Source organism: Temnothorax curvispinosus, unplaced genomic scaffold (assembly GCF_003070985.1).
Source record: "Temnothorax curvispinosus isolate PA1 unplaced genomic scaffold, ASM307098v1 QBEX01015430.1, whole genome shotgun sequence".
NCBI classification, from domain to species: domain Eukaryota; kingdom Metazoa; phylum Arthropoda; class Insecta; order Hymenoptera; family Formicidae; genus Temnothorax; species Temnothorax curvispinosus.
This window is the reverse complement of record NW_020225210.1, coordinates 6493-20365: the sequence shown is the minus strand read 5'-3', so window position 1 is coordinate 20365 and position 13873 is coordinate 6493. Positions and strand designations below refer to the sequence as shown.

At 34.5% G+C, this 13873-nt stretch overlaps 1 protein-coding gene across 3 annotated transcripts; it reads left to right on the top strand.

Annotated features, from left to right (window-relative positions):
• The first annotated feature begins 2583 nt into the window (after positions 1-2583).
• LOC112465691 lies at positions 2584-11055 on the top strand. 3 transcript variants are annotated; one of them, XM_025033372.1, is made up of 7 exons: positions 2584-2889; positions 7513-7845; positions 8005-8337; positions 8635-8891; positions 8988-9117; positions 9329-9652; positions 9701-11055. In XM_025033372.1, the coding sequence occupies exons 2-7, from the start codon at positions 7525-7527 to the stop codon at positions 10589-10591; spliced, it is 2256 nt and encodes a 751-aa protein (XP_024889140.1). In that variant the 5' UTR covers positions 2584-2889; positions 7513-7524; the 3' UTR covers positions 10592-11055. The 3 variants fall into 3 exon arrangements, with proteins under 3 accessions (XP_024889140.1, XP_024889139.1, XP_024889138.1); XM_025033371.1 differs by having other exon boundaries at positions 2584-2757; positions 9329-11055; XM_025033370.1 differs by having other exon boundaries at positions 2585-2889; positions 9329-11055.
• The last annotated feature ends 2818 nt before the right edge of the window (positions 11056-13873 follow it).

Here is a 13873-nt window from a genome sequence, read left to right as displayed (position 1 = left end):
ATTTTGTAACCGGTTTCCAAAAAAATCGGTAACGAAAAATTATACACTTTTATATAGCAATCCCCGGGAAATTTTACCTCTATTTCATATGTAATTCTTTAAGATTCGGTCAATTAATTCCCGAAAAATTGAAAAAATTTTGTAACCGGTTTTCCAAAAGATCGGTAACAAAAAATTATACACTTTATAGCAAACCCCAGAAAATTCTACCTTTATTTCATACACAATTCTTTGAAATTCGATCAATTAACTCCTGAGAAATTTGAAAAATTTCGTAACCGGTTTCCACAAAAATCGATAACGAAAAATTATCTATAAAAATTATCCATAAAAAAAATTCAGCTTGATATCTCAAAATTTACGAAAATTGAAACAGAAATCGGAAACCCTTTTATTATTAGCAATTTTTCTATAAACTCATTGTAGCCATCCTTAGAAAATTTTGAAACCGGTTTCCAAAAAATTTATTATGAAAAATTATACACGTTTTTGCCATCCCCGAAAAATTAAAAAAATTTGAGCATTGTTTTTAAAAAAGTAACGAAAAATTATCTCTAAAAAAATTCAGCTAATATCTCAAAATTTGAGGAAATTAGAACAATCACGTACATTTTTTTAAACAAAAATTGGAAACCTTTTTAGAAAATTTGGAAAAACTTCGTAACCGGTTTCAAGAAAATCTATTCATTAATGAAAAATTATCCATTAATAAAAAATTAAACTTATTCTCAAAAATTAAAAAAATTTTGACACGCGACTCCTATTTCATATATAATTTTAATTTGGTCAATTAATTCCTGAAAAATTGGAAAAAATTTGTAACCGGTTCCCAAAAAAATCAGTAACAAAAAATTGTACACTTTATAGCAATCTCGGGGAAATTCTACCTTTATTTCATATGTAATTCTTTAAGATTCAATTATTTCCCGAGAAATTGGAAAAATTTTGTAACCGGTTTCCAAAAAAATTGGTAACAACAAATAATACACTTTATAGCACTCCCCAGAAAATTCTACCTCTACTTCATATACAATTGTTTGAGATTCGGTCAATTAATTTCCGAAAAATTGGAAAATTTTCTGATACCGATTTCCCCAAAGATTGGTAACGAAAAATTATACACTTTATGGCAATTCCCGGGAAATTCTACCCATATAATTTTTTAAGATTCGGTCAATTGATTTCTGAAAAATTGGAAAAATTATGTAACCGGTTTCCAAAAAGATCGGTAACGAAAAATTATACACTTTATAGCACTCCCCGGAAAATTCTACCTCTATTTCATGTATAATTTTTTTAAATTCGGTCGATTATTTCCCGAAAAATTATATAAATTAGAAAAATCGGTTTCCAGAAAATCGGTAACAAAAAACTATACACTTTATGACACTCCCCGGGAAATTCTACCCCTATTTCACGTACCCTTGATAAAAATTCGGTCCAAACGAATGAGTAGTTCGCGGTCAGACAGACATACATACATACATACAGACGACGGTACTTATAAATATAGATACAATATCCGAATATGTTATTATTACGTGTGTTTTGTTACAAAATACACTTGAATTCACTTTCAACAAAAGGAAGGAAAACCTTCTTTCGCGATTCGTTTATAGCGACGTTAATCAACGGAAATGAGAACAAAAAGCTCGCTGATGCAGAACTCGAAACACTCGCCGTATCAGATGGGAATTACGTTTTGACACACCGCGCGACGCACCGCACGATACACATTAATCAGCGGGGCGTGATGTGCACTAAATAAATAATCCAAATGTGTGCGACTCATCAAAAGCAAGATGTGTCACCAGAATAACAATTCATGCAACAAATTTTACCTCGAATTGGCGTGTGTTAAATTTTATTTAATTTTTAAACGAGCGAAAGTGTAACAAATATACACACACAGAATAATTGACAAGCGATAATTATCGCAGTTTTCCAGCGATTATGAGTTTAATAATTTATAGGAGTGTTCTATCTCTCCTTACACGTCTATTAATCGATACTCGAAACTTGCGATATCGTCCGTCTCGATGCGCAATTTATTTGCGGGAATATTTCCTGCGCGCGTTATCGCCGCTACGATATTGCGATCTAGCGTTTGACATCGTTTGCGGAAAAACTGGTTTCTCATCAAGCATACGCAATCTCCCGATGATAAATGGTCATACCTCCGATACCCCCATTATGCGTCTTCACCAGGGTGCCTGCATAAGCTCAAAGTAGATCGAGCAACATTATACAGAACGAGTACGAATGTTATTAAATCGCTTAACAGTCATAGGGTACAATATCGTTCTTATTCTAATATGTATATTTTTGTTAAGATAGATAGTTTGTCGCCTCTCCTCCGGTTCCAGCGCGCTACCAAGCAGGTGCGCTGACAATGAGAAAAGAAAAGCATCGCGCAAACCATGCACGCTTCGACGTAAAGCGCGAGCGGTGAGTCAATGTCAGCGTCGCGTTCAGTAATATGTGTGGTGTATGTATACATGCCGTTCTTAACGTATCTCCCCGCTCATTGCCGTTGTCATCGCCGTCGTCGTCGTCAGTCCGGGTGGAGATAAAAGAGATCGGCGAACCTATGCCCCGTTAGTATCCGCGTGTTCTGCGCGGTGAGTGGAACACGGTCTGATCTGATCTGCCTGGCGGCCTGGAGAGCACCACTTCCGAAGAACCAGTTTCCAAACACACATTCGCGTCCGTCAAGCAGAGAATCGCCGTCAAGCCGGAATCGCGCAATTCTACAAGGTGACTAAGTGAGACTGAACTTGACCTGTATATCAAGAGACTCCGTAGCGTCGAGAAACGATAAATCGATCGACACGATTGTACTGAACTTCGAAGACTTCACGAATACTGTTTTGTTGCGCTTTCTCTCAGGTTGGTGTTAATTGTCACTTATTCGAATTTCGATAGTCTTAAAAAAAAATTTATTAACAAGAAATATCGTAAATGAATCGATTCTTACGCTGCCTTTTTACGCCGGCACGTTTGTATGCAGGGAAAACTTTAATAGCTAATATAAAAGTGATAGTGTAGGACATCAAAGCGATATACATTGTTATTGCAATGTATATAATTGTTATTTATATATGTCTTGTGAAAAAATAAGGGCACTAAACTAATGTCCCTTCTAAAGTATAGAACCGCAACACGGTGTTAGCGTTGATAATTATATATTTGTATTTTAAAATAAACTACAAACATTTCGGTCTGTTACAAGACCGTCTTCAGTGTACAAATTAGTCAAACAGTTAAAATAATTAGAAAATATTACGCATGGGTTACAACTTTACAACACAGCGGTTTTTGCATAGGTAATTTCTAATTTTAACTGTAACCATGCGTAATATTTCTTAATTATTTTAACTATTTTGACTATCCCAGATAGCTAAGCGTTCCTTGGCATAAGAAAGAAAATAGTGTTTGGCATAAGTTTTTCCCTTCAATTGTCATCATATTGCTGTTACCGGACAACAGTAATTTCGTTTAGAGCAACTTAAAAGCATTGTGCAGACAACTATTACCTTACGCCTTACGCAAACAAGCGCAAAGCTCGTAGCATACTTATTGCCATAAAAGTTGCCACAATCTGTTGGCAACCGTTTTGGTGACAATAAATGTCGGCAATCCAATAGGCAAAATCGGAAGCCGCTTTCCTCAATATTGAAGGCAACTTAAGTAAAGCAGTTTTAAGCAAATTGACAGCAACTTGCGGGCAACTTGCTGTCTGGGTAATTTGTACACTGAAAATGGTCTTGTAACAGACCGAAACGTTTGTAACTTATTTTAATACAAGTACATATATAATTATATCAACGCTAACACCGTGTTGCGGCTCTATGCTCATTAATTTCTTAATTAATTTGTTAATCGTCTGAGCCTTTAATACTTATACTTCTAAAGTAATCTTCAATTGCTGATATAGACGTAGCAATAGAATGAGAGTATAACGGAATGTTTTTATAAATTGCAATAATTAATATTGTAAGTTTTTTGTAAAGAACAACGATTTTGAATTACTGTTCTTTTTAAAACTAATTGATTTAGTCATCATTTCCTGTTTGTCAATTATCAATTTTACCATCAATTAGTAAACACATTATAACTTTTTATGCAGAGATTTCGTGATTATTGAGGTAATTATTATTGTTTTTTCTATTACTGAATTTCATAATTAATACATTAACACAATTGCTGAGAAGTATTTCATTCAAGAGTGAAATATGGAGTGTTACTTTATACGATATATTATCTAGTGTAGTATCATATAAATCAGAGAAAATATGAAAAAGCAACCTGTGATAAGTTATTCATGATGATCTTACTTTCACATGTGACCTTCAGGATAAAATCAAAGCCTCTCTAGAAGCAGCTTTTGGTATATGAGTGGGCGTTTTTTTCTTAAATAACATTGATAGCTTCAAGCTAAAGATTATAAATATAATATAAAATAAAAGTAGAGCAACTGAATAAAATAAATATGTGACATATTTGATCAGAAAAGTGGTTTTAGATCAGTATTCAGTATTATTTACATCGCAGTAGTTTCCTTTATTTTATGTTAATATATGAATGGATATTAATGATGTAATTATAAATATTCAGATTAATTAAAGTACTTCTTTAATTAAAATGATTAATTATGTAATAATTATTTATTAATGAAACATTCTAATATTTCTATAAAACATAAATGCAAAAGTAGTTGACAGAAATTTAATTCGTGAAATAAGATGAATTTCTCACCCTTGTAATAAAAATTGAAATCAATTTATTTTCACAAATTTTTTATTAAAATAAATTCAATTAGAAATTATATTACCAATTTTTTTCTTTTTGCTTGGCTCTATGATTCTTAAATTCGAATTAGTACAACGTGAAATTAATAAAGAGACCGACGATGCTCCAGAGCACGGAGATATGTCAAATGTCATCGGACAATGTATATCTTCGCATGATAGGAAATATATTTAGACGTTAACACGCACTGATAGATAAGTAAAAAATTGGCTCAATCGATCGTGATTGTGAAAATAATTTACGTTGTTTGACTTTAAAGCGGGAATTCCAGCTATCAGAAGCGTCACTCTGTTCGATGTAAATGAAATGCGTCAGCATAGTATCCGATAGGAAATGCATTGCACGGGACATCACATGGAAGTTGATTTTTCTTATCTTATTATATATACTCAAATCTATTCTCTTCCTTTTGCTTTAAAATTTTTCTTCGAAAGATTATCTTACTTAAAACTTGTCATCGATATTTGATACTTTCAAAATTGAGTAAAATTGAATAAAAAAATCTTGGATTCTATTTAAAATTATATGAAGAATAAGACTTTATTTTGTATATTTATATATTTTGCTTGATTTATAAGCTTATTTGTAATTGTTTATAACTAAAAACTCACATTTTAGTGTGACAGATTATGTTTGTTAGATAAAATCGTTTTGAAACCGATAAAAATATATTCACGAGTAAGTATTATACCTAAAGATTATAGACAGTGATTTTGCGAGACTCCTTAAACAAGATATTCTGGAACTGATCATTCGAGTTTCAGATACATAGTATTCGCATCGAAGTAGGCAGTATATAGTATATAATACATATGAGTTTGAAAATAATTTATTCTCTGTCGGGGAATATCCAGAAGACATCTTGAGGAAATAGCCTCAAAGGATACTGAAGTATCCTGTTTATATGCGACTAAATCCTAATCTATAATGAAACGTGTCCGCCACTCCCTTGGGAATTTCCAACGGCATTATATATGATGTCTCGCATCTCTTTCAGGTGACATGCAAGCAGGTATTGTTCGACGTGCTTAAAGACACTGTTATTCCTGACATAAGTACGTCTGCAAGAGTTGCCTCAGTGTCAGCACAATAAAAGTATTATATATAAATTCATTCATGATTGACATTGATTCATTATAGATTCTAGGCACAAAAGCATTTTAGTTAAATGAATACTAAAGGAGAGTAAAATATAACTTATATTATGAAAGAAATGAGTTAAAATATGTTAAAGAAGATTTTCTTAGATGCGAAAAAATATTTAATTTTTTTTTTATTTTGCATTTATTCTAAATGACACTTGGATTTTCTTCTTTTGGATTTTATTTTATTTTTTTATATATTGATAATATTCCACGTATAATAACTCGAGCAAATTAAATAAAGCAAATTTTTGACAAAAATTGAATACACACAACGCAATTGATGTTACATGTCTGTAGCTGTTTCTGTGCAATTAGAAATACTAGAGGTGATAATTTTAGAGTAAATAATTCTACGTTGAACATTGGATGAATGATTGTTGGACTATTAGCGTAATGGACACTGAATAAAATTAGATAGTAATTTTCGGTTTGCGGTTGCACGGTAGGGATTCAAGATTATGTCTCATAAATTATACAGGATGTAATTTATCGAATTTTCTATTGGACTTTATGATGGACAAATTTGATGTTGCTCATTCTTCTTTAAAAAGAACTAATCTTTCTCTTCTGTCTCAACAAGCTTTTAATATTCAAATATTAAATATTTTATCGATTCTGAAATATATTCTACATCCAGAAAAATATTTAAAATTACGTTTAAAAATGTATTATGAGAGCGTGGAAGTAAAATTAGTATCTTATTAGTCTAAATATAAATAATTAATTAAATTAAAGATATACCATATAAAATAAATTAATTAACGGAGATTCGCGCTTATCAGTCTGATTATGCATTCAATGCGAATTTCCATTTTACGCATATTTCCTGCTTGTAGATATTTTTATCAAATTGTTTCCTGACTGTTTATCTCATTATATAGTCCTATTTATCTTCATAATTAGTCAGATGTGCCTGGCACAATTGATTACGTTATTCCGAATTAATATGTTATGTCGCTTGGAAACGTATTTTATATGTACAAATGGTGCAAAGCATTTTTGCATATTATTCGTACCTTGATTATTATCGGCACAAATGTATCAAATATATACTCTCGGTGATATATTAATATATCAACGTCAGTGTGCGAAATAGTGCAAAATGCGAAATGCATTATTGTTATCGCACCTGTAAGTAAAATTGCATGTTTCTCGGAATGATGTTCGTTTATGTATGGATACAACAAGTAATTATATGAAGCACATGTCATTAGACGTTATTATTACCTATGTTTACAAGATTCTGCTGTTCACCGTTTGCAATGAATGCGGAATCTGTATATTCATGGTCACGAACCAGTAACTGCAATCACTTTTTCGAGAAACGAATGCCCACCTACCATAGATATAGGTACCCCTATAGATGATCCCTATAAGCAGCTGGCCACGAGATTATTGCAATCTATTTGAATCACTAAAAATGAGAGAAAGACGGAACAGAAAGTAATAGAAAAGAGTTTAAATATTTTTAAACAAATTTCTCTGATATCATCATCAGATACATCCTTACATTATTCTTCTTCAAAAATCGTAACGTAACAAATATTTTTTGCAGATACTCGAAAATATGATTCGAGCGTGGTTGTTGTTTGGTGTTCTGGCGTTGGCTAGTGGTCAGATCGTTTACCCGGATCAATACGATTTGATAACGGCTGACCAGGGTCGTGCCTCGGCACCGCTACCTGCTAATTATCCCGCGTTGCAAGCGGCCAACAGTAGTCAGCCCGTTCAAATCGATCAACAACTCAATGGAGGACCTGTTTCGCAGTTAGGCGCCGCGAGGCCAGCAGAAAGACAATTTTACCCTACGACCACTCGCGTACCCTCGTACTCAACAGACTCGACAGCCAGTCTGCAACCCATGCCGGAGCAAACTTGGAGCAATCATGTAAATGATTATTCTGTTATTTGCACGCGTAATCATGATGAATGATGATTATTAAACCTCTCGTATTTTTTTAAGCTTTTATTTAAAGTCTTCTAAAAATATTAATGAATCAAGAAAACGTATATATCCACTCTGCATCATTAAAATTGTCAATTTTAGGTGAACAATATTATATCCAGAGGACTCACAAAGTTTTCTCTGGATTTGGATAGAGCGATTTACAAAACCTCAGGCACATCGGTGACACATCGGGAAAACGTGATCTTTTCTCCGCTCAGCGTATCCGTCGCCTTGTCATTAGTCCTGTTGGGTTCCGCCGGCAAGACATTCGACGAGGTTGCCCGAATACTCGGTTTAGAGACCGGTGTCGATATATCCCAACACTCGGAGATCGTTCATCAGATGTTCGGTCAGCTCCTGGCCATCATGAATTACAGGGTTGAAGGTAGCAATTTGCCGCGCGTGAGTTCCGCCAGTGGTATATTCGTTCAGGTATATTTATATATATTCAATATTTTTATTATTTATATGTTATATATTGGTGAATAATTTGCAGCCTAATGAATTGTCAAGGCTAAATCCGTTATTTAAGTTTGTAACAAAGATTTTCACGAGATAACATCCGCGAAATAACAAAATCTTTAAGTATCTAATATAATAACTTATTGATGATGAAATTTGCGGATTAAACTTTAGGAATACAAATAGATTAAATATTTTCCTTTATTTCAATTTTAAATAAAGAACTTCTTTTTAATAGACTTGACGTATTTTTAATTCCTATTCTAGCAAGGATATCCGATTCGACCCGAATTTCGCGCGATCAGCGAAAATGCGTACAGTAGCGAGGTGATAAATTTAGATTTTCGAACAAAAAGCAGGGAAGCGCGAGACACAATAAACGCTTGGGTGAAACAACGAACAATGGATAAAATTAGTAGTATATTGAGCGAAAATCCGGATTCGTTGACCACCGTGATTCTTTTATCCGCGCTTTACTTCAAAGGAGAATGGAATCAACATTTCATGGCAACCGCGACACGGAGGTACGTGATTTTGCTATTTATTTCAACTGATGCATAGTGTAAAAAAACGATCCCGTTTTTATTCTCTTGGTGATTATAAAATTTTTTTCGTTGCAGGAGACCATTTTTTATCGAACCGAATGACACGGTCGAGATAGATATGATGTATAACGGCGGTAATTTTCCCTTTTACGAGGACAAATCGTTGGGTGTTAAAATAATAGCTTTACCTTACAAAGGCTTAGAGGTAAATGTTTGAAAATATTAATTATATCGTTACTCTTTAATTTAATAGTGAGATAAAGTTAAATTACCTTTCAAAATTTTACAAACTTGAGCTGTTTTCTTTAATATCTCTTTATATTATTATCTACGCGTTAATAAATTTAAATGTTTTGTCTCGGCGAATTGTCTCTTTTAAGTAATATAATTCACGAGGACTTTTTTTTAATTCCAAGACATCTATGTACGTGCTTCTGCCGAAAGCTGAAGGTGCCGCCGCATTGAAGAACTTCCAGGACCAACTGACGGCTGAGACTATTGAGTATCTAATAAGCAATACAAAAAACGAGACTTGCATCGTCGGCCTTCCCCGTATGAAACTCTCGAGCACATTGAATTTGAACGACGCGCTTCATAATCTAGGCCTATACTCATTATTCGATCCGAAGACTGCGGATTTAAGCCTCTTGTCGAACGGGTTCGGCCAAACATCACAAGCACCACAAGCAGCAATTGTGCCGGTGCCGCAAGCACAAGCTGCGCCGATTCCACAAGCACAGGCTGCGCCGATTCCACAAGCATTCCCTACGTCGATTCCTCAAGCACAGGCTGCGCCGATTCCACAAGCATTCCCTACGTCGATTCCTCAAGCACAGGCTGCGCCGATTCCACAAGCATTCTCTACGTCGATTCCTCAAGTATTGTCCTCGTCGATTCCGCAAGCATTGCCTACGTCGATTCCACAAGCATTGCCTTCATCGATTCTACAAGCGTCATCGCAAATACCACGGCAAATTCCTCCCGCTCAATTGCCAAATACCAAGACCGACGAATATTTAATTTTCTCACGGTTCGGGAATAACAATAATCAAGGCGTGGTTAATGGCGCAAAGAGGAATTACTTTACATACGACGATAAAAGACGCGGAGTCAGCGTGGAGCAGTGGGACACGGGTTTCAACATTCGCACGATAGGTAGAACGCGTCGCGACGCTCGGAACGGAAAGCAACGCAACGAAACGAAGTCATCGCGTGTGGCGTACGTCATGGAGAAAGATGAGCTTGAGAAAGTCGCGCCAAAGATTGACGATGCGAGTACGAAATACGTGAGCTTAGAGGAGAATAAGTATCGTTTCCAAAATGCCGAAAGGAATAGCAGAAACAAACGACAGAGCCGACCCATAGACCAGAACTTCTTGAAGTTCATGCAGACTCAACAGTTACCTTTTTATGGTCTGGATAATCTGCGAAACAGCGCGAATCTCGTGAATCCCGGCCTGTACGCTACCGAAGTGTTGCACAAAGTGGAGATGGATGTGACGGAGAAGGGGACGGAAGCCGCGGCGACGACCGCGGTGCTTTTGCGTCGAGATGGCAATCAGAAAAAGCTGCTTGCCAATCGGCCTTTTATGTTTTTCATCAGGCACGATCCCACGAAGCTCATTCTCTTCTGGGGAACGGTGAATGTGCCGACTCCAAACTACGCCGTCGTCAGATGAATGCGCTGTGAACATTCCCTATAGATATATCGGAGTTCACTTTCCTCTTATTTCTAATATAATTCCTACTTATTTTTTATATATTTATATATTTGTCTCTTAATTCGAACAAATGCGACTGTTTTATGCCTTTTTATATACATATTTTGCACTGCTATAGAACGATTTCCGCGCAGCTTATCGCGGTCACAACGAATATTGAATTGTATAATATCCTAGTTTTATATATACCGGGTGTCTCAGACCACCCGTATCACCCGATTTATTCGTAAACGCAACATTTTAGAGAAAAATGTTCCAGACCAAAGTTGTATGGTTTCAAGGAGTACATAAGATGGTGTTATTAATTTCACCTTAAATAGTTGCTTGAAGGTCACGTAAAGGTCACCTTTAATTTTTTAAATAGAACTACCTACTTTTTATTACATATTCTTGTAGATTATCTCGAGGGCTTTCCAAAACACTATAAGAAAGTATTTTTTCATTAAGAATTTTTGGAATTATAAGGCTTGAAAGTTCTAGTATTTTGACATAAAATACAAAATATCTTGTAAAACATCAAGTTTTCGGTAATGTTACCTTAACACTTTTATGCACAAAATAATGAAACGAATCAATTGGCATAAAAAAAGTATAGTTCCTTTAAGAAAAAATATGTGATTTGCAACACGTATCTGCATACTTTTTCTTAAAAACAACTGTCTTTTTTTCATATCAATTGATTCGTCTCATTATTCTGTGCATAAAAGTATTAAGGTAACATTACCGAAAACTTGATGTTTTACAAGATATTTTGTATTTTTAAGGTAAAACTAATGACACCATCTTATGTACCCCTTGAAACCATACAACTTTGGTCTAAAACATTTTTCTCTAAAATGTTGCGTTTATGAATAAATCGGGTGATACGGGTGGTCTGAGACACCCGATATATATATATATATATATATATATATATATATATATATATTATTATACGTTCGTAACGCGTGCGCCTTAAGCCTATTATCGCGTCGTATATCTATATTGTAAGTTAAGACGATGTCACAATCGTACGCTTTAAGTAGAAATAAACACAATGTTGCATTTTATTATAATAACTAACGATGACGATCGAAACGCAATTTACGCAAGGAATATAGATAAATAAGATAATAAATGCAGATAACTTCAAATTTATAGAATTACGGATAAATCTCTGATGCAATTACGATGACGCTCTGATTAATTTAGTAAAATTGATTATGATACGATGCGCAGATTTCAAGCTTAATCTCATTTTCAAACCATATACGGTTCATCTTGCTCTTAGTAATAAATAAAGTTCCTTCAAATTCTTGAGAATAGATATGTCAAATCAATATATATATATATATCTTATTAGATGAGGTGTATACTCTAAATTAGTTTAAATATAATTGCGTCTATAATTAATTATATTATTTAATAGTTGCAATGTGATACGTATTTAATAGATATTAATTACGTTATTATTTTGATAATTTTTACACTTTTCGAATCGATAATTCTCTTTAATTTGTTATGACTGTTACAATTTAGTGGCATGTTATCAATGCGAAAAGCGCTAGGATCAGTAAATAGTGGACTTTTGCATCACTTATACATGCATAGATTTTAAACATCTATCGATTCGAAAAGTGTAAAAATTATCAAAATAATAACGTAATTAATATCTATTAAATACGTATCACATTGCAACTATTAAATAATATAATTAATTATAGACGCAATTATATTTAAACTAATTTAGAGTATACACCTCATCTAATAAGATCTAGACTAAAATCTAAACTGTCCACCTTTAGGCTAGATTATAATACACCTGATTGCTTGTTTTTTTATCATTATTTTATTGAACGGGACAGTCATATATATCATTCAAAATCTCTCTTCAATTGGGTAAAATTGCTGCTCGAGGATGTCAAAATAATCGTGTTGACCTATTGCCAATTTGTCAACCACACCTGACAAGTTTCAGGCGCATTTAAATAAACCCATAACTCGCGCCCATTCGAAACACGTGCGCAAAACTTGTGTAACGTTCGAAATTAATTCGTTAACGATATATTATTTGTCAAGGATCGGCAGTCGTGTCCTACAGATCGTCGCGTGTGTATCATCGCGTGTATATCGGCGCCGTGAAAATAAAGGATCTCCGACCAACGGATCCCCTTCTAATATTTCGCGTTTTCTAAGGTGGATGCATGCTATGGCAGAATACGCGTGGTGATCATGATCAAACGAGATTATCGCGAATCTTGAATGTCGCGCAAGATTTGAAAGCGCTCTCCGCTTTACTTAATTCGCAGTCGTTTCCATTTGTCATTGATCTCGCCTGTTTGGCCTTTCGACGAGAGTATCTAAAACTGGAAAAATGGTTAACGAATAAGATCAGAGCCTAGATCACGGTGAAGTTTTTGTCGCTGCATGTGTCAAGTTCCTACAACGAGATGCCCTCAAGTCATGGGCCCTGGTATCAGGCAAGATCCTACAGTTTCAGAGGCAAGCCAACTGCAGAAGGAAACACTCACTACAATCTTGGCTTGCTTACAAGTTTGCGCCGGAAGTGTCTCCCAAGAACTCTCGGAGGTAATAATGACAATGGTGCAGAATTCTAATGCTGAGTAAGAGCACCATGAACAGACCACCACCCCCAGTGAACACATTTCATAACGGCAATATAACATGGAAGTTACATGTAATATCACAATGTTATTCTTATATAAGGGCTACATATAACATGGAAGAAACATGCAATTTAACATTTGTTATATGCAAGTAATATAACTGTTATACATTTTTTTTGGCGTTACAGTTATGTAACAAAAATTGTGTAATTGTTCCCTGGTAACCAGTTTGCTAGTTCAGATGCGTCCCGAAGAAGTGCGCAAGAAAACAGTCCAAAATTGCGACAAAAATGCATAATATCTGTGATTGAACGAGTACTTATGTACTATTGCAGTAGTCTGCTGTAAGAAGCTACTTTTCGTGCAGTTTTACAGCAGAATTGAAAAGGAATGGTTACCAGGGTTACGTAACACGCTTGGATCAATGTTAGTATAACTAGTAATATTCTGGTAATATTAATGGGGTGTAACGGAATAACATATACAATATAAGACTGTTGATTTGCTTACTGTTCACGTTTTTCTATGTGTCCGGGCTTTTAAACCAGCATCGTTTTATTTTGCTAGAGCTAATAATGATCTGCGCTTTTCATCATAAATTTTCAATTGTTTTTAAATATATATATTTTGTTTG

Excerpts from the sequence above, each read along its gene's own strand:
- LOC112465691 (XM_025033371.1), top strand. The coding sequence starts at position 7,525 with ATGATTCGAGCGTGGTTGTTGTTTGGTGTTCTGGCGTTGGCTAGTGGT. Across the intron at positions 7,846-8,004 it reads AGCAAACTTGGAGCAATCAT|GTGAACAATATTATATCCAG; the intron begins GTAAATGATTAT and ends TGTCAATTTTAG. Across the intron at positions 8,338-8,634 it reads CCAGTGGTATATTCGTTCAG|CAAGGATATCCGATTCGACC; the intron begins GTATATTTATAT and ends TTCCTATTCTAG.